Source organism: Oncorhynchus clarkii, chromosome 16, assembly GCF_045791955.1.
Source record: "Oncorhynchus clarkii lewisi isolate Uvic-CL-2024 chromosome 16, UVic_Ocla_1.0, whole genome shotgun sequence".
In the NCBI taxonomy this organism is placed as follows: domain Eukaryota; kingdom Metazoa; phylum Chordata; class Actinopteri; order Salmoniformes; family Salmonidae; genus Oncorhynchus; species Oncorhynchus clarkii.
The window spans coordinates 59,381,752-59,401,577 of NC_092162.1; the positions used below are offsets into that span (position 1 = coordinate 59,381,752).

Here is a 19,826-nt window from a genome sequence, read left to right on the forward strand (position 1 = left end):
GCGGTTTGGGAGTAAAATATCACTTTCTGTGGTTCAGGTATAGAAATGTAACCTCTCTGTAGAATGCATAGCATTTGGTGTGACTAGTTTCCCCCTGTGGTTTGCTGACTGTTCCCCTTACCCCCTGGCTAGTGTGTCCCACAAAGCTCCGCCATGCCAACACGTGGTCTTGCCATCTGTTTGGGTAAGGTTGGTTGTCTATCAGCATTGGATTAGTCTACTAAAGTGCAATGAACCAATATGCACTGAGCTGAACAAACATACAAAGTTGTGTTTTCATATTAGGCTACCTTGAAAAATGGGCTAGGCCTGATGTTCTTAGGTTGTGCAATACTGAAGACAAATGTGATGGAACTTACATTCAGGACCCTTTTTCCTATCATCAACCAGGTCCTTGCTTATGTTTTAGGTATTATTGTTCATGGCTATGTGGGTTATAGTTGTTGTAATGTTTCACTGGTTACCAAGCCTGTGATGAAAACGCCACAGCAGTCCCTCATGTCCTTTGTCCTTTCCATTCCTTTCTTGGCTAAGTTTGTGAGTCCACATGCGTGCCTTGCTTTGAGACTTGATCGAGCCAGATGAGGTGAGAGCGCCGAGCGATTCAATTTAGCGGGAACCTGTCACTTTAAGAATAAACTCTCCTGTTGCATGGGGAAGCTGGTGATTTTCCACTCAAACTCATATTAAACGCGCACCCGCTCTCAGAAACAAAGGTCAGAAAGAGAGAGAGAGAGAGAGAGAGAGAACTCGTGTAATTCATTTCCGATGCAATTGTTTTATTGAGCACTCACAGCACAACACAAGTTTAAGGGACAGCTCGAGCTATAAAATTACCTGGCAGGTAATTAAGCATCATCTTTACCCATCAGAGAGATAAGTAATAGCAAGATTGTTGTTTCTATGTTCTTAATGTATAGGCTAATATTCAAATTATGTTCATGATATAAGTCATATTATGATTTATATTATCTGAATAGAGCAGCCAATGTATGTTCTGTAACAATTTCTCAAGGTTTTTGACTGAAATATACATGTTGTTCTTTGATGTTTTCAGATATAAAAATAAGTGTCCTCTTGGGAATCTCTCTCCCTGCTTGATAATGTTTTATTTGAAGTGATGCTAATAATTGCTGTGTGTATAAAACCTAGTTATGCGGTGCGTGTGTCTGTGAGCGCACATGATGTGTAGGCTAAAAACACCATAGCTTGGACATCAACCCAAGGGTGCCTTATATTGATTTTGGACGTCAAACTATTTAATTAAAGCCAATGGTTTTAGGCATGTTTGATTTGTCATAAAATTATGACAAAATGCAACATTAAAGTATAGGCATATTTTGGTTGCCATTGCCTTTGTGAGTGCGCTTCCGCGTTTAAAATACTTTAAATTAATAGGCAATATTTCCTACACTATAGCATTGCTTTTTTATAATGCGATGCATTCTAAGAGGTCAACTTTTGGGGTTTGGGTGGATGTATTGCCTTCAAGCCTTCGCACTCCGTTACGATGTTACTGTCTGTCTCTCCCACGTGTGCCTTCTTAATCTAACCTAGTCTATATTCGATGGATTGGTTTTGTCAAAGTGGAATGATGATGAGGACTGTTATTTGAAAGACGATGCTGTTCGTGAATGAGTTGTGACGGTTTAAGATGGTTTTAATACCCGTTAACAGGTTGTACATTTTAACCCCCTTATTTTGTCTTTACTCTGCCCGACAGAGTCGCAACTCCCGACAGAGAAACAGGCATTGATTGAGATTGAGGCGTGTCCTTTTTGGTACCATATTTTTTAGGAACAACAATGTTGTAGTTTGCCATCCGTTGATGAGAATGGATCGACTCTCGCCCTCCATTGGCTTTTGTTCGACTTTAAAGAGGTGACGTTTTATGAATCAGATAATGACATTTCAAATTTGCTGCTCCTTTTGGATAAATACTTATTGATGTGTTGGTTGAGTCTTTGATACACTGACACAATAGGCTGTAGTAGGCTAGTCTACAAACTAATGTGTCATAAATATGAAGATGGCTTGTGTTTTTGTTTTGTGTATCAAGAGTGGATTATGAAACTAGGCATTGCTCTATTTCCTAACCATTGTCTTGGGTCTTTCCTAACCAACCATGAATGAGTTGTTGACAGTAGCCAAGCATGCACTTACAGTGATGCTGCAAATATGTTGCTTTCTCACAGAAGCCTGTTTCCAAAGAATCCAAGGATAATGTGAAATCAATAGATATGTGCATTTTATTTTCATTGTATAACTGCATATTACCATTTTGATTCTTCATCTCATATTGTCTTCATTATATGATAAATCATTATATCTACCCTTTTAATTTTTTAACTCAAATGGGCCCTTGTTGAAGAAGACATCAAAAGGGGTAACTGTATTGATATTTCTGTCATATGAATGTGTAATACACTGCAGCTATACTGATGTGTGCACCTTATTGCTGATCCAGTATGCAGTATTCTACACCTATCAAAATAACAGTGCCATGGGGTCAAGCATCAGGCTGCATTATCCCACATCTCTGTTATTTGACATACAGTGCATTCGTAAATTATTCAGACCCCTTGACTTTTTCCACATTTTGTTACGTTACAGCCTTATTCTAAAATTGATTTTCCTCATCAATCTACACACAATACCCCCATAATGACAAAGCAAAAACAGGTTTTTAGAAATGTACATAAATATCACATTTACATAAGTATTCAGACCCTTTACGCAGTACTTTGTTGAAGCACCTTTTGACAACGATTACAGCCGTGAGTCTTCTTGGGTTTGACGCTACAATACATGGGTATTTGGGGAGTTTCTCCCATTCTTCTCTGCAGATCCCCTCAAGGTCTGTCAGGTTGGATGGGGAGTGTCGCTGCACAGCTATTTTCAGATCTCTCCAGAGATGTTCGATTGGGTTCAAGTCTGGGCTCTGGCTGGGCCACTCAACTGCATTCAGAGACTTGTCCCGAAGCCACTCCTGCATTGTCTTGGCTGCGTGCTTAGGGTCGTTGTCCTGTTGGAAGGTGATCCTTTGCCCCAGTCTGAGGTCCTGAGCTCTCCAAAGCAGGTTTTTATCAAGGATCTCTCTGTACTTTAGTCCGTTCATCTTTCCCTCTATCCTGACTAGTCTCCCAGTACCTGCCACTGGAAAACATCCCCACAGCATGATGCTGCCACCACCATGCTTCACCGTAGGGATGATGCCAGGTTTCCTCCAGACGTGACGCTTGGCATTCAGGCCAATCTTGGTTTCATCAGACAAGAGAATCTTACTTCTCATGGTCTGAGAGTCGTTAGGTGCCTTTTGGCAAACTCCAAGCGGGATGTCATGTGCCTTTTACTGAGGAGTGTTTTCCGTCTGGCCACTCTATCGGGTTCTTGGTCACCTCCCTGACCAATGCCCTTCTCCCCCGCTCAGTTTGGCCGGGTGGCCAGCTCTAGGAAGAGTCTTTGTGGTTCCAGACTTCTTCCGTTTAAGAATAATGGAGGCCACTGTGTTATTGGGGACCTTCAATGCTGCAGAAATGTTTTGGTACCCTTCCCCAGATCTGTGCCTTGACACAGTCCTGTCTCGGAGCTCTACGGACAATTCCTTCGACCTCATGGCTTGGTTTTTGCTCTGACATGCACTGTCAACTGTTGGACTTTATATAGACAGGTGTGTGCCTTTCCAAATCATGTCCAATCAATTGCATTTACCACAGGTGGACTCCAATCAAGTTGTAGAAAGATCTCAAGGATGATCAATGGAAACAGGATGCACCTGAGCTCAATTTCGAGTCTCATAGCAAAGGGTCTGAATACTTATGTAAATAAGGTATTTCTGTTTTTCTATTTTTAATGCATTTGCAAAAGAAATTAAAAACCTGTTGTCGTTTTGTCATTATGGAGTATTGTGTGTAGATTGATGAGAAAAAACAGTATTTAATACATTTTAAAACAAGGCTAAATGTAACAAAATGTGGAAAAAGTCAAGGGGTCCGAATACTTTCCGAATGCGCTGTAGCTCTCCCTCCTGATATGTAAAATGGACATTTGTTATTGGATTACCCCTTTAATGTATTCCATTTGCTTAAATACAAATGTTGTGCAAGACAAAACCCCAGTTGTTTCCAATGGGAACCGGAGAGCTGGTTTGGGATGCTTGGCTGTTATTTGATGAATGTTTCTCTTTTGTATAATATCATGCTACACGGTAACATCCTGTCATGTTGATATAGAGGGTCCGCCCTCACAGATGAACTTGATTTGAACTTTATCTGCTGAATGTAAAGAGTAAAAAAACAACCTCCCCTTGGACTGTTGTCTCCAGGCAAGCTGCGTCAGTTAAATTTGATCTTCTTAGAGCCATCCCAGAATTCAAAGCCAGGACAAGCATTCCAACTCCATAAATCTATTATATTACATAATAACGATTGTGTGCGGTCCACTGTATATCCAAATAAGGGTGGTATGGGGTGGTGTGAGTAGAAATTATAGAAGCAAAGCTACAAGTGAGCCTACATATTAATTGGTTTGGACAACGTTTAATACTCCACTCTATTAATTAAGTAATTGAGGAATGGTTTGGCTGTTATAAAACATGCAGACAAGGCTTCTTCTTTTTTCAACCATGCCCAGCGCATGAGGGGCGCATGATTTGTCATAAACAGAAGATATACCTTTGACTAAAGGTCTTATCAAATCATTTGATATTTTACAGTCTTTGATTCTGTCTTTAATGCTTCAGTCTCAGAAGATAATGTCAACAGTCTAAGAACACAATGCAGTGGAATAAAGTAAAATAAACTAAAATCCTTCATCCTCTAATGATATCAAGAAAAGTTAAGGGTCTGCAGTTTCATATAAACATGTTGCTTGACTTTACATTGACTGACAATTTAAAGCAACTGTATGAAACAGGAGCTCTGTCACACTCTTACTCCTCTGTTGTCTGCCAATTTGTAACAGAACACAAGACAAATCTCAAGGAAACTCATTCACAGTATAACTTTGGTTTCTTTAGCCTCTCTGGGATATGTGGGACGGTAGCCTCACACCTCGTCAACAGCCAGTGAAATTGCGGGGCGCCAAATTCAAAACAACAGAAATCCCATAATTAAAATTCCTCAAACATACAAGTATTTTACACCGTTTTAAAGATAAACTTGTTGTAAATCCAGCCGATTTCAAAAAGGCTTTACGACGAAAGCACACCAAATGATTATGTTAGGTCAGTACCTAGTCACAGAAAAACACAGCCATTTTCCCAGCCAAAGAGAGGAGTCACAAAAAGCAGAAATACAGATAAAATGAATCACTAACCTTTGATGATCTTCATGAGATGACACTCATAGGACTTCATATTACACAATACATATATGTTTTGTTCGATAAAGTTCATATTTATATCCAAAAATCTCAGTTTACATTGGCGCGTTATGTTCAGTAGTTCCAAAACATCCGGTGAGAGCCACATCAATTTACAGAAATGCTCATAATCAACATTGATAAAAGATACAATGATTATGCATGGAATTTTAGATCCACTTCTCCTTAATGCAACCGCTGTGTCAGATTTTTTTTAAACTTTGCGGAAAAAGCACACCATGCAATAATCTGAGTACAGCGCTCAGACAACAAAACAAGCCATACAGATATCCGCCATGTTGTGTAGTCAACAGAAGTCAGAAATAGCATTATAAATATTCACTTACCTTTGATGATCTTCATCAGAATGCACTCTCAGGAATCCAAGTTCCACAATAAATGTTTGACTTGTTCGATAAAGTCCATAATTTATGTCCAAATATCTCCTTTTTGTTAATGCGTTTAGTACACAATACAAACTCACGAGGCGCGGGCAAGTCCAGGCGAAAGTTCAGACGAAAAGTCATATTACAGTTCGTAGAAACATGTCAAACGAAGTATAGAATCAATCTTTAGGATGTTTTTATCATAAATCTTCAATAATGTTTCAACCGGAGAATTCCTTTGTCTGTAGAAATGCGATGGAACGCAGCTAACTCTCACGGGAGTGCGTGTGATCAGCTCATGGCACTCTGCCAGAGCTCTGCCACACCTGGCTCATTCAGCTCTCATTAGCCCCCACTTCACAGTAGAAGGCTCAAACAACGTTCTAAAGACTGTTGACATCTAGTGGAAGCCTTAGGAAGTGCAATATGACCCCATAGACACTGTATATTCGATAGGCAATGATTTGAAAAACTACAAACCTCAGATTTCCCACTTCCTGGTTGGATTTTTTCTCAGGTTTTTGCCGGCCATATGAGTTCTGTTATACTCACAGACATCATTCAAACAGTTTTAGAAACTTCAGAGTGTTTTCTATCCAAATCTATAATTTGCATGTATTAGCAACTGGGCCTGAGTAGCAGGCAGTTTATTCTGGGCACTTTATTCATCCAAGCTACTCAATACTGCCCCCCAGTCCTTAAGAAGTTAACATTATGTAACAGAAAGTTTCTTTGCACTATGCAAAACAATGTGAGTTGTTGTATTTTTCCAGAAGTGGCAAGGATATTTGCAGTGTGGAAATATAATTTGAAGTAACTACTTCTGTATGTATGTGTGTGTGTAAAAGCCTGCCAATAGCCAAGCCCTGTCTTCTGTCAAAAGGATTGCGCAAATCCTGTAGTCAAGTTTAACACTGTTTTTTAATTACCGTGCCAGCTATTGTACACGTGAGATCCTTTATGAGTATATTATGGTGTCTAAACATAACAGGGAAGAATACAGGAACCATCACCTTATTAGGTGTTGTTATAGAGTGTGCTGTACCTGGTTTACATTTAAGAGATAACCTGGCACACGTCATGTCAAAATGGAGTAGAAGGCTCCCAAATACACCACAGAGAAACTTCCCTGATTATATCTTGCCCCCGATTTTAAGAAAACTATATTTATATTCACAAACAGTTCCCATAGAGATATTTGAAAGTCTTTGCTGTGATGTAAAATGACACAGTCATAAGCAGTTATAATAGGAAATGTCCCACATTTCCAATGCTATGTGGAAGTGGGACATTAAGACAGTAATACATGAAAACTTAGCATGGTCAGCCAAGCCAGTCATCAATCAGTCCCTTCCTTCAGTCCCTGTCCAGCCACCACCCCTTACTCACATAATGTTTTAAGAGGGCTTCTTTCTCCTGCCTGGAAGCTGTCCCATGAGGCTTGATTTCCTCTGCATGCTCATGGCCTACTACTCCGCTCACACCCTCCCTCCCTCCCTCTTCCTATCCTGTCATCTGTTTCAGTTACATGAATAAGAGGTGCCTGTGACACATGCAGTGTGTGTTGTGGGGGGAGGGGGGGGGGTGTTGTAAGTGGGAAGTGGAAATTTACAGTCCCGAATCAGTATCTGGAGAGTTGGTCCGCGACTGCGAGGCTGTGCCCAATCTCCACATAGGATTTAATTGTCTTTAGCTGAGGGCGGGACTCGCTGTCAGCTTCACTTCTTGTGAGCAGTGTTGGCATAAAGACATTCAGTACAGAGGAATGGTGACAGCTGAGAGAGAAGCATACTACATATATCTACAGCCATGAAGGAAATGTAAGTCTTTGGAATTACTCAACTGAAATAATAACATAGCCTTATCTAAATCTGTATGTCAAGTGATTATTAAGTTCTGTTTTGGGATGCTTTTTGTTTAATCTGAATGGACAACTTCATGTAAGTACTTAGAAACTTTCGAATTTGCACATTTTAAACGGCTTTGTTAATGCTTTGTTTGAGTGTGAAAAGGGGGAGCTACTTCACAAAGACTAAGGATTGCATTCAGTCCTTTATTTCCATTTGCCTTTTATCTTTTGCAATGCATGTTTCTTACAGAATCTTTCTTTATGTTTGATTGAATGCTAAGTTGGTGATGTGTCTAATGCGGTGTTTTCAGATAATGACAGTGTGATGTTTTAGAAGGGTTTGAGAATGTCTGGTCAAGGGTGTCTGGGTGGGTCACGGACGGTTTGCCTTAAGTCTGACGGCAGACAGCCTCCCAGCACCCAGCAGGTGAAAGCACATAGAGCAAGAGAGTGATAGAGGGATAGAGAGAGGAAGAAAAATAGAGTGTGTGAGAGCTGATACAGTTATGTAATGAGGTTTGAGAGTGGAAAGCAATTCAAGTTGACTTGTCATGCATAACAGAGACAGAGAGAACCTGGAAAATGACAGCGGAATGAGCAGAGCGATGGAGAGGACCTTAACTGGAGCTTGATTTAGTAATGAGGGGCTGTGTGGTTGTAGCTCAAACAGCCATTTAAAGGGCAATTTCACATTTTGTCAATTTCATATTCAGCACCACCCCAACATCAACTTATGTGGAAATTTTGCATTTCTATGAGTTGTCGTAAAAAAGATAGAGGAAGATAAGTGTTTCCAGTGACATCATCAGTGTGCATCGTGTGATTTTTTACCAATTATGAGTAGGCATTGCCCACTAATTGTCTACTAATTAGTTGATGATGTCATTGGAAACACTAATCTGCATATCTTTTTTAATACAAAACATAGAAATGATCCACTTTCACATATGTTGATGTTGGGGTGGTGCTGGAGATTATGAATATGAAGTTAAAATGAAATTTCCCTTTTAATCATTTAATGAACTAATAAGTAGTTATTTGAGACTGCATAACAAGTTAACTTTTTTATCAGACTCTGAAAAACAGAAGCACAGAGCGGTCACTGGTCAATGAGTGCAGCTTTGCATTAGATTTTCACAATGTGGTATTTGTCTCTGAGTAGCTACAATGTGTGTGGAGTTGCTTAAAAGCAGCTCTGTTCAATTTCTTAGTCTGCCTGTACAGTGGCTACAGGATATAACTGTCTGGAGTGCTAGTCACACGACAAGGTGAATGAAGATACCTTATGTTTTAAAGATCTATGGTTGCCTTTCAACTGAGAGTAGTTTGGATAGATTGTTCTGTAAACTGGTAATACATGTATGTATTTGAAAAGCAAAAGCAAAAATTATAACCACAAATGGTGCTAAGTGTTAAGTGGCAAGTCCAAGCGCTCGTGTAGGTTTGAAAGTTAAAAAGCCTTTAATGTATGGGCTGATATTATTAAAATACACCAATGCGTATAGGCTTACATTTCATCAGGGTGTCTGACAATAGTATGTATTGTTGAGAGATCCAACTATAAATCAACTTTGAATTTTACTGTTACTTTCAGAGGCTTAAAGAGAAATGTTTACTTATTGGAGAAAGATTTGTTCTCTAGCTATTGTTCTGTGAGTCTTTTGGAAACCAAGCACCTAGTCAACTGACTCGTAAGCTTTTGTGAGGCACACAATCTTCAATGACAGATTTCCATTGGAGCCAGCGAGAGTAGAGGGGAAGCCTTTAATGTTCTCCGTTTCTGTGTTTCTGCCAACTGCATTTCAGTCTGAGCCTGCCTCAAAAGGACAGGAAACCTTGCTCTGTTACACTGGTATTATCAGACTTACAATTAATCATAGTTGCTTTTTTCATTCTTCCTGTTTCATTCTTCTACGACACCATTCATTGTATTCCTGCAGGAAGCTTAAATCCATTTGTGTCTTACCATGTCCAAGGAATTTCTCCTGCCCTGCCATGCTTTGATTGTTTTACAGCCCTTTGGCACAGGCAGGGAAACGGGATACCTGAGACAGTAATTCCAAATCCTGTCTTTCTTGGAAAGGCTGTTTACAGTATAAACATTCAGTGAACTTAAGCTGTGGGATCTTCCAGAACCCATCCAAGCTTTCGGAATGGACACGGATGCAGAAACGGCCTTCAGAAAGTATTCACACCCCTTGAATTTTACACATTTTGATGTGTTACAGCCTGAATTTAAAATGGATCCGCAATACCCCATAATATCAAAGTAGAATTATGTTTTTAGAAATGTTTACAAATGACAACAAAATTAAAAGCTGAAATGTCCTGAGCCAATAAGTATTTAACCCTTTTCTTATGGCAAGGCTTAATAAGTTTGGGGCGGCAGGTAGCCTAGTGATTAGAGCATTGGGTCAGTAACCGAGAGGATGCTGGATCAAATCCCCAAGCTGACAAGGTACAAATCTGCCCCTGAACAAGGCAGTTGTTCCCCAAGTGGCTGTCATTGTAAATAATAATTTGTTCATTTTGTAAAAATGTGCTTAACAAGTCTCATAATAAGTTGCATTAACGGTGTTTAATATTATTTTTTTAATGACTACCTAATCTCTGTACCCTACACATACAATTATCTGTAAGGTCCCTCAGTCGAGTAGTGAATTTCAAATACAGATTCAACCACAAAGACCAGGGAGGTTTTCCAACGCCTCGCAAAGAAGGGCACCTATTGGTTGATGGGTAAAAAAAAGCAGACATTGAATATCCCTTGGTGCATGGTGCGGTTATTAATTACACTCTGTACGGTGTATCAATACACCCAGTCACTACAAAGATACAGGAATCCTTCTTAACTCAGTTGCTGGAAAGGAAGGAAACTACTCAGGGATTTCACCTTGAGGTAAATGGTGACTTTTAAACAGTTACAGAGTTTAATGGCTGTGATAGGAGAACAGTGAGGATGGATTGTGGTTACTCCAATTGACAGAGTGAAAATAAGGAAGCCTGTACAGAATATTCCAAAGCATGTATCTTGTTTGCAACAAGGCACTGAGGTAATACTGCAAAGAATGTGGCAAAGAAATTCACTTTTTGCCCTGAATACAAAATGTTAAGTTTGGGGCAAGTACAATACAACACATTACTGAGTACCACTCTCCATATTTGCAAGCATAGTGGTGGCTGCATCATATAATGCGTATGCTTGTAATTGTAATAAAGGACTGGGTAGTTTTTCTGGATAAAAATGGAGCAAAGGCAAAATCCTGCTTCAGTCTGCTTTCCACCAGATACTGGGAGATGAATTCGACTTTCAGCAGGACAACAACCTAAAACAAAAGGCCAAATCTACACTGGAGTTTCTTACCAAGAAGACAGTGAATGTTCCTGAGTGTCCGAGTTACAGTTTTGAATGAAGTCTACTTGAAAATCTATGTCAAGACCTGAAAATGGGCAAATAATGGGCAAATGTTTCACAATCCCGGTGTCGAAAGTTCTTGGAGACTTACCCAGAAAGACTCACAGCAGTAATCATTGCCAAAGTATTGCCTTAGGGGTGTGAATACTTATGTAAATTCATATTTATGTATTTCATTTAAAAAATGTACAACAATTTCTTAAACATGTTTTCACTTTGTCATTATGGGGTATTGTGTAGATGGGTGAGAGAAAAACATGTAATCCATTTTGAATTCAGGCTGTAACGCAACAAAATATGGAATAAGTCTTGGAGTATGAATACTTTCTGAAGGCACTGTATCTTCTCTAAATTTGCTTTTAGCATTAGGAAAATTATTTGGAAGTGATTCTGGTTACATTTTATGGTGGATATCATGAGTTTGTCAGTGTTGTAGTTATTTAATAAATTATTTTTAGTCTATGCGTGGTCTGAAAGGCATACGGTATATCCTGTTCAAAATATGTATTTTCCTTAGATGACAATGTACTCCCACCTTGAAGGGAAGGGTAGGCTGTTGCTTCTCCTTGTATTTGTGTTCTTCATGTATTGTTCGAGCTGCAGTACCAGCAGACCTGTGTGTTTGAGTGGCACTTAATTAATATACTATTTCTGTGTATTTGAGTATTTTCAAATACACAACCAAAAATAAGTACTTTTATTTGAGTATTTGAATGGTTATTTGTAAAATAGTGTGCCAAATGTTATTTGGCAGTATGTTCAATGCTTATTTCAAATACTGTTTTCAAATACCTGGGTTAAATGCATGGGAGTGTATTTGAGTCAGTGTAAATTCGTTTTCCATATACTTTCCAAGTGTATTTCCAAATACATTAAAATATTAAAACTACTTTTCAATAAAATATATCTGAATACTTACTTTGAAAGTATGTGAAAGCAATTGAGCTATTTGACATATTCTTTGAACCCAGGTCTGATTACCAGGACATGTCTCAATATGATGTCTCTGGTTAATTAATGGATACAAAATCATACATAATCAAGATTTCTTATATTATGCACATAGAAATTATATTTGTACAGTGCAAGTGAAGAGATTATTCAACCCAGAGAGATTTGCAATGCAAGATGGAATGTATATCTAATGGGGAGTAAATAAAACATAACTGTGGCGAGGAGGAAGCGATACAGTAACTCCTGTAGCAGTTCTCATTGCAGGCTCTATACTGACACATAGCTGTATCACTGTATCACGCCATGGCTGACGATACAGCACGTGAGAGACCCTCATCTTGCTAATGCGACGTCCTATCTCTGCCTTATCCGGCTCACGTCTCTCTCTCTTCCTGTTCATCTCTCTCTCTCTCTCTTTCTCTAATTCTCTCTCTCTTTCCTTGTCCTTGTCCTCTCTCCTCTCAACCTCTATAGCATGGCACAGAAAGAGAAACTCCAATGTCTGAAGGATTTCCACAAGGACACGCTGAAGCCTTCGCCAGGGAAGAGCCCGGGCACGCGGCCGGAGGACGAGGCAGAGGGCAAGCCCATCCAGAGGGAGAAGTGGGCCAGCAAGCTAGACTTTATCTTGTCCGTGGCCGGAGGCTTTGTTGGTTTAGGGAACGTGTGGCGCTTCCCGTACCTCTGCTATAAGAATGGTGGAGGTAGGCATTCAAATGAGCATGGGCCCTTTCTCCATACAGACAGGTCTTAAAGTTGGGGGTCACTCAAGTTTGATAATAGTTTTCAGGAACCTATAAAAAAAACTCAAGTCGGAGGCTGCAATTACAGGATTTTGATTTGTTTGTGAAATGGCTGTGGGTGAGCACATACTGTAGACCCTGACATTTGTAGGCTAACTGTCTGTTCCCTTTCCCTCTCTCTCTCTTCCTCTCCTCCACCCAGGTGCGTTTCTCATCCCCTACACCATCTTCCTGTTTGGTGGAGGCCTGCCGGTGTTCTTCCTGGAGGTGGCTCTGGGCCAGTATACCTCTGAGGGAGGCATCACCTGCTGGGAAAAACTCTGCCCCATCTTCACTGGTGAGTCACTACACTGCTTCCCATTATCCTAATACCATTCTCCCCTATTGCCATTAAGGCCGGTCGTCATCCGGGAAAGTAGGCAGGGAAAGGAGGTTGTGTAAGCCTTCTTGGACATGTACTGTAGGTGGTAACGTCAGCGACTGACAGAGGGATTAGCGAAGAGCCTAAACACAGTTTCCATTAGCGTTGCTCAGGCGGGGCGCCAAACCTGCTTTGTGCCTGCTTAGTGCCTTGTCCCAATGCAGACAAAAATCCCTACTGAAAATAATGATGTTACCAGACCTTGATCTAGCCTCGATGTTATTCACGTCCTGCTTTAAAAATGAAAAATAAACGTATTCCAGTGACAACTACTGCAGTAGTTCTGTTTTTCTGACTGCTCTTGCGAAACTCCCTAGCAGCATCCAACAACACTGATTGTGCTGTTGGTCTGTGGGTTGCTAGACTCAGTACACAGACATTGAGTTCTGCTGAGCTCTCCCTCCCTGTGTTCTGATGGGTAATTGGACCATAGTTACTTCACATATGGATGTGCTTCAGCCAACTTTCTCTGACTGTGTTTTTGACATGCATAAGGATTTAGCTAAAGCACACAGTGCTGCTGATCTACGAACAGGTTAGTTGAGGATTGCCTCATTTGCATTGGAGCCTAGAGTGGACATAATCAAACACCAAACATTGAACACTCTAAAAGGTGCTGCATGGTCAATCCGATGTCTTCATTGGCTGTGCAGCATTTACGATGATACTGCCTCTGCAGAAGTCAGGGCATTCATACTTCTTGTGCTTCGCGGAGCCACCGCAGAGCTGTTGAGCAGAGCTGTTGTGAAGGAAGTAGTCAAGGAAGTGAGTTTGTGTTTATACAGGACCTCCCGCCCCCCACCTACCGTCAACCAATCATGTCAATGAGGAGGTATACAGAGTTATATGGAGCCCTCAGTATTGTTACAACATTTGGGAGGCACACGGCGATGCAGTACGGAGCTCAATTTGGCCTCTGCTTGCCTCTGGAGGCTCCACAATTGCCACAGCCTCCGCAATTGCACACCCTCCATACGGAGCCTTCGACCACATCGGATCAAGCATAAATGGGCTTTTAGACTGGCCTATTTTTTTGTAATGGTGGCAGCTATGTACATACATGCACACACACATGTATTTTCAGCCTTGGTTGTGTAAAGTAGTGCTGAGTTCTGTGTTACCATGGCAACAGAAAAGGTTAGAGCGAGTTGCCTAGCAATGGGATCTGCCCCAAAATGATAAATATCTCATGCAGTGGATCAGCAAAGAAACACATTGCAACACGGTGTAGATCTTGGCAGTAAGGGGCCACCTGTTTTGTTTGTCAGCACCACGGATATGTTATCGGATATTACTGTGGCATGATGTCGTTATTACAGTTCTGGCGTCACGGTTTGGCACTGTAACGTATCTCCTTATCAGTCAGGGTCCTGCCATAGGTTTACACTGTGATATGCTACTGGCAGACCAGTTCTAACATGTAGACCAGTAGGTAGAGAAACAGTTCCCAGCCATAAACTGCTATTCCATGAAGCCAGGAGCGGCAGGTAGAAACAGACAGCTGAAGACTGGGCACGCAGCCAATCGTCAGCATCTGTTGATGAGCTTGAATAATCAAGGAGTGCTGAGGCAGCTGCCTAATTGACTGGCGGGTTGTGTGAACTGGCACACACATGCACGTGTGCATGCACGCACACACACACTCACTTGCGCACACACACACACACTCACACGTGTGCACACACACGCACATGCGCACGCACACGTTTGCTTACCCACATATAGACTAGAGAGTGACAGATGCCCACAGGTGGCCTATAGGCCGGCTGCCATTGTCCCTCTTAGTGTTTTATCACACCGTCAGAAGGCCTGCCCTGCCTCACCCAGCACACACACAACCCTGACTTTACAAATAGATCAGAGGAGTGGAAGTCTACAGGGGATTTCTGCGACTAAAGTCATTATTACCAGAGTTAGTACACTCAAGCCAGGGAAACATCCTCTCTTTGAAATAGGAGTGTTGAGTTGTGAACATCCGAGTCAGTGGATTGGTTTCTAATGATTTTATAGACATAAATGCAGTCAAATGGCACTAGGTCAGTGCTGTTCACTGAAGTGCTTCAGCTCCAATGTTGGCTTTACTTAGTTTAGTGTGCAAGAGGATTCAGTGACACATATTGAAGCCCCTATGGCACTGTTCTGCTACAGTAAATGCATTGAAGGGTTTGATTCCAATATACGATAAACGGCAATTGAAATGAATGGTTCCTTTTCTGTGTATCAATTATGGCTGTTATCATACTTTCAAAACATTTGCTTTAGAATTATTTTTTTTTGCATAACGCAATAACCGACACTCGTTTCATACGAAACGTGTTATATCCAGAGCCGTGTTTAGAGAGCAGGGACATTGGTGTTTCTGCATTATGATGTATTTACATCACACTACAACATTTTATGGCAGCCATGTTAGCACGCCATTAACATTACGCAAGGATTTGTGAAAAAAAAATGCTATGTAGCCTAACTGAATGTCTAGAATTATTTGAAAAAATGCAAAAAGTTAGCCCAACTCTCTAAATATATGGCTCTGGCTAAATCCACTGTCCAGATGTGCTGAACCTTCCAAACTGTTTTTACTGCTGGTGCAAAAGTGAGCAATTTAGCAAATCATTGTCATTATATTTGTCTGTTCAGTAGTAAGTTATTATATGATACTATTATATGTACATTATTATGAAGTGTATATAATCAAACTCAAAATCTTCCCTTGATTTATCCTAACGAAACAAACCTGTAAAAACCCTATAAAATTGTTCCAAAAGTTGCTTAAATGTCCAAAAAGAAAACATACTTTCCATACGCTGTTCACTCTCTGGATACAATACATTGGATATGAGATATGCGGTATTTGCGTAATATAGTTTAAACAAATTAATTATTTTAATATGTGTTTATTTATGTATCGATACTTTATTACATGTGGAGGGCGGCAGGTAGCCTGCCGGTTTAGAGCTTTGGGCCAGTAACCAAATGGTTGCTGGATCAAATCCCTGAGCTGACAAGGTACAAATCTGTCATTCTTCCCCTGAGCAAGGTAGTTAACCCACTGTTTCCCCTGGTGCTGATGATGTGGATGTTGATTAAGGCAGCCACCTGCAACTCTCTGATTCAGAGAGGTTGGGTTAAATGCAGAAGATGCATTCAGTTGTACAACTGACTAGGTATCCTCTTTTCCCTAATTGTTTAAACCCCAATTTTCATGGTGATTTCATCATGGCTGTGACTTATTCCAATAACACTAGTTCTCTGTTTACTCCCAAGCTTCTGCACTGGTTTACTGATATAACAAAGAATCAATCCAGTATTGGTTTTAATGAATAATTTCTCTTCTCTGTAGGTATTGGCTATGCCTCTATCGTGATCGTCTCTCTCCTGAACATCTACTACATAGTGATTCTAGCCTGGGGACTCTACTACCTATTCCAGTGCTTTCAACCGGAGCTGCCCTGGGCCAAATGCAATCAGCCGTGGAACACAGACCGGTGTGTGGAGGACACAGTCCGCAAGAACAAGACCTTGATGCTGGCTGCCAATATCACCAACTTCACCTCCCCCGTCACTGAGTTCTGGGAGTGAGTACTCACTGTCTGACAGCTGGGTTGACTCTGTACTGACAGACAAACACAAACACATGCACACACACACACACACACACACACACACACACACACACACACACACACACACACACACACACACACACACACACACACACACACACACACACACACACACACACACACACACACCTTTCATGCATACACACGCACGTGAACACAGACAGGTTTACAATGCCAAAAACAAACTTAAATATAAACAGTGCAGATACTGTGCCTCTTCCTTGTTTGCTGTAAACTTATGTTTGAATGGGCAACATTTCCAAGAAATCCCCCCTCTATCATGAGGTTCATTCTATCTTTAAATTGGATCATTTCACTGTACTATATTTGGATCAAGGGGTATTATCCTTTTCCTTTCCTCTTAAAAGTCCTGCCAAAATTGTATCCTCTTGGGAAGCCACAACCACTTAACTTCAAATCGCAATTTAGGTTAAGATGATGCTTATTAACATTTGGCCAACACAAAATCCAGCATAGATGATATCTACTTTCTGCCACTCATATATGGGGAAGCAGGTAGCCTAGTGGTTAGAGTGTTGGACTTGTAACCGGAAGGTTGCCAGATCAAATCCCTGAGCTGACAAGGTAAAAATCTGTCATTCTTCTCCTGAACAAGGCAGTTAACCCACTTTTCTCATTGAAAATAAGAATTTGTTCTTCACTGACTTGCCTAGTTAAATTTAAAAAATATTTACTGAGTGTACAAAACATTAAGAACACCTGCTCATTCCATTACATAGACTGACCAGGTGAATGCCATGATCCCTTATTACTTCATTTTTTAAATCCTCTTCAATCAGTGTAGATGGAGGGGAGGAAACAGGTTAAGCCTTGAGACTATTGAGACATGGATTGTGTATATGTGCCATTCAGAGGGTGAATGGGCAAGACAAAATATTTAAGTGCCTTTGAACGGAGTATGGTAGTCTCACCGTTTTGTGTCAAGAACTGCAACGTGGCTGGGTTTTAATTCTCAACAGTTTCCCGTGTGTATCAATAATAGTCCACCACCCAAAGGACATCCAGCCAACTTGACACAACTATGGGGAAGCATTGGCGTCAACATGGGCCAGCATCCTTGTGGAACACTTTTCGTCACCTTGTACACTCCATGCCCCGACGAATTGAGTCTGTTCCACAGAAATAGAACACATAGAATGAAAATAACATTCTGTCATATTCTTTTAAAATTGTCTCACGGCACAGTTCATTCAGGTCCAGGGTGAGCTAGAGCAGAGGAGGGTTAGTGAAAACTAGACCTCACAGACACACTATTACCGTCACATCATGTGGATGTTTGCTTTTCACTGCTGTGATGTAACCTCTGTTGGCATAAAACCTTGGAAAGGACCCACATGAATTATGACATGTCACACTTGCCCTACTTTTTAAAATGTTTTTATAGAGTGGGAAATGTACTGTACTGTATCGTTCAGGGGTCTACATAAGCCTACAGTTCTGTCCCATCAGAACAGTCAATAACCTGGATGCTGTCTGCCCCCTCTCTGCTAAGACGCAATGTGCTGAGCATCTCCTCTGGAATTGATGACATCGGGCCACTGAAGTGGGACCTAGCACTGTGTCTCTTGGCAGTGTGGATTGTCTGCTTCTTCTGCATTTGGAAGGGAGTCAAGTCCACTGGGAAGGTGAGTAGTAGTACGATGTGGTTGTTATCAGGCTTGTTTGTAGTCTCTTAAAAAGTGTGTTTACAGATGTCGGATCTTAATTTGATCACCCTGTTGCAGGACAACTTTACTACGAAAAATGTATCAACCCCTACAAAAATGTCCATTAATTATAATCCACATAATATTTCACATTTCCTGTTGCTGCAGAATTATTTTCCTGCTGGTGCAAACTGGCTCAAGTTAGTATCCTACATGTGTATGTATACACCCAAAAAAGGGAATTACTTAATATGTATTGTCTGCTCCCTAAGGGCATTAACCTGGGTGCTAGGTGTTTTCTGTTGTAGCCAACTTGTCTCTGTCACTGACAAAGCAGTAACAGTCTGTTGATGATTGCAGAAACAGGCAGGTTAGTTTGTTTGATTAAGGACGTTGAGTTACTGTACTGTACATTAGGTTTTGGCCAGACTCAATGCTGACAGTGTGTTAGTGTGCAGTACAAGTACAGCAGATCCCCTCAGAGCTCTGTCTGTCTGTCAATGGAGCGGGACAGTCACTGGGCTGTGTCCAACACTGATTACTGAACCACTTAAAGGACCACTGTGGCTTGTTGGGATACCGATCAACTGTCTATTTGGCGAACTATTACGGAAATACCTAATTTGTGGTTTCAGCTCTGTACAGAACACAGAATTAGCCACTTCCATTATGGTAAACAGTTGCATATCCAGCATTAAATCAAATCAAATTGTATTGGTCACATACACATGGTTAGCAGATGTTAATGCGAGTGTAGCGAAATGCTTGTGCCTCTAGTTCCAACAGTGCAGTAATATCTAACAAGTAATATCTAACAATTCTCAACAACTACCTACTACAGACAAATCTAACAAGTAATCTAACAATTTCCCAACATTCACTTTAGATTTGTGTGTATTAGGTAGTTGTTGGGAAATTGTTAGATTACTTGTTAGATTTGTGTGTAGTAAGTAGGTAGTTGTTGAGAATTGTTAGATATTACTTGTTAGATATTACTGCACTGTTGGAACTAGAGGCACAAGCATTTCGCTACACTCGCATTAACATCTGCTAACCAATACAATTTGATTTGATTTAATGCTGGATATGCAACTGTAAACCTTATTAAAGTGGCATTATTTAAAGTGAAATTGTTTAAAGTGACTAGTGATCCATTTATTAATGTGTCCAGTGATTGGGTCTGAATGTAGGCAGCAGCCTCTCTGAGATAGGGATTGCTGTTTAGCACTCTGATGGCCTTGAGATAGAAGCTGTTTTCAGTCTCTCAGTCCCAGCTTTGATGCACCTGTACTGACCTCGCCTTCTGAATGGTAGCAGTGTAAACAGGCAGTGGCTCAGGTGGTTGTTGTCCTTGATGATCTTTTTGGCCTTCCTGTGACACCGGGTGCTGTAGGTGTCATGGATGCG

The 19,826-nt window shown here is 40.8% G+C and overlaps 1 protein-coding gene across 3 annotated transcripts in view; it reads left to right on the forward strand.

Moving 5' to 3' along the window:
• Window positions 1-705: 705 nt before the first annotated feature.
• Window positions 706-19,826, forward strand: part of LOC139368845 (solute carrier family 6 member 6a) — a 35,565-nt gene continuing 16,444 nt past the window's right edge. The window contains exons 1-5 of one of the 3 annotated variants that reach the window (XM_071108257.1): window positions 706-844; window positions 12,440-12,669; window positions 12,911-13,045; window positions 16,470-16,704; window positions 18,266-18,398. In XM_071108257.1, the coding sequence (XP_070964358.1) occupies window positions 12,441-12,669; window positions 12,911-13,045; window positions 16,470-16,704; window positions 18,266-18,398 (732 nt within the window). In that variant the 5' untranslated portion in view covers window positions 706-844; window position 12,440. Of the gene's footprint in view, window positions 845-7,257; window positions 7,568-7,603; window positions 7,688-12,439; window positions 12,670-12,910; window positions 13,046-16,469; window positions 16,705-18,265; window positions 18,399-19,826 lie in introns of those variants that run through there. The other 2 variants (XM_071108256.1, XM_071108255.1) reach the window with 2 other exon arrangements.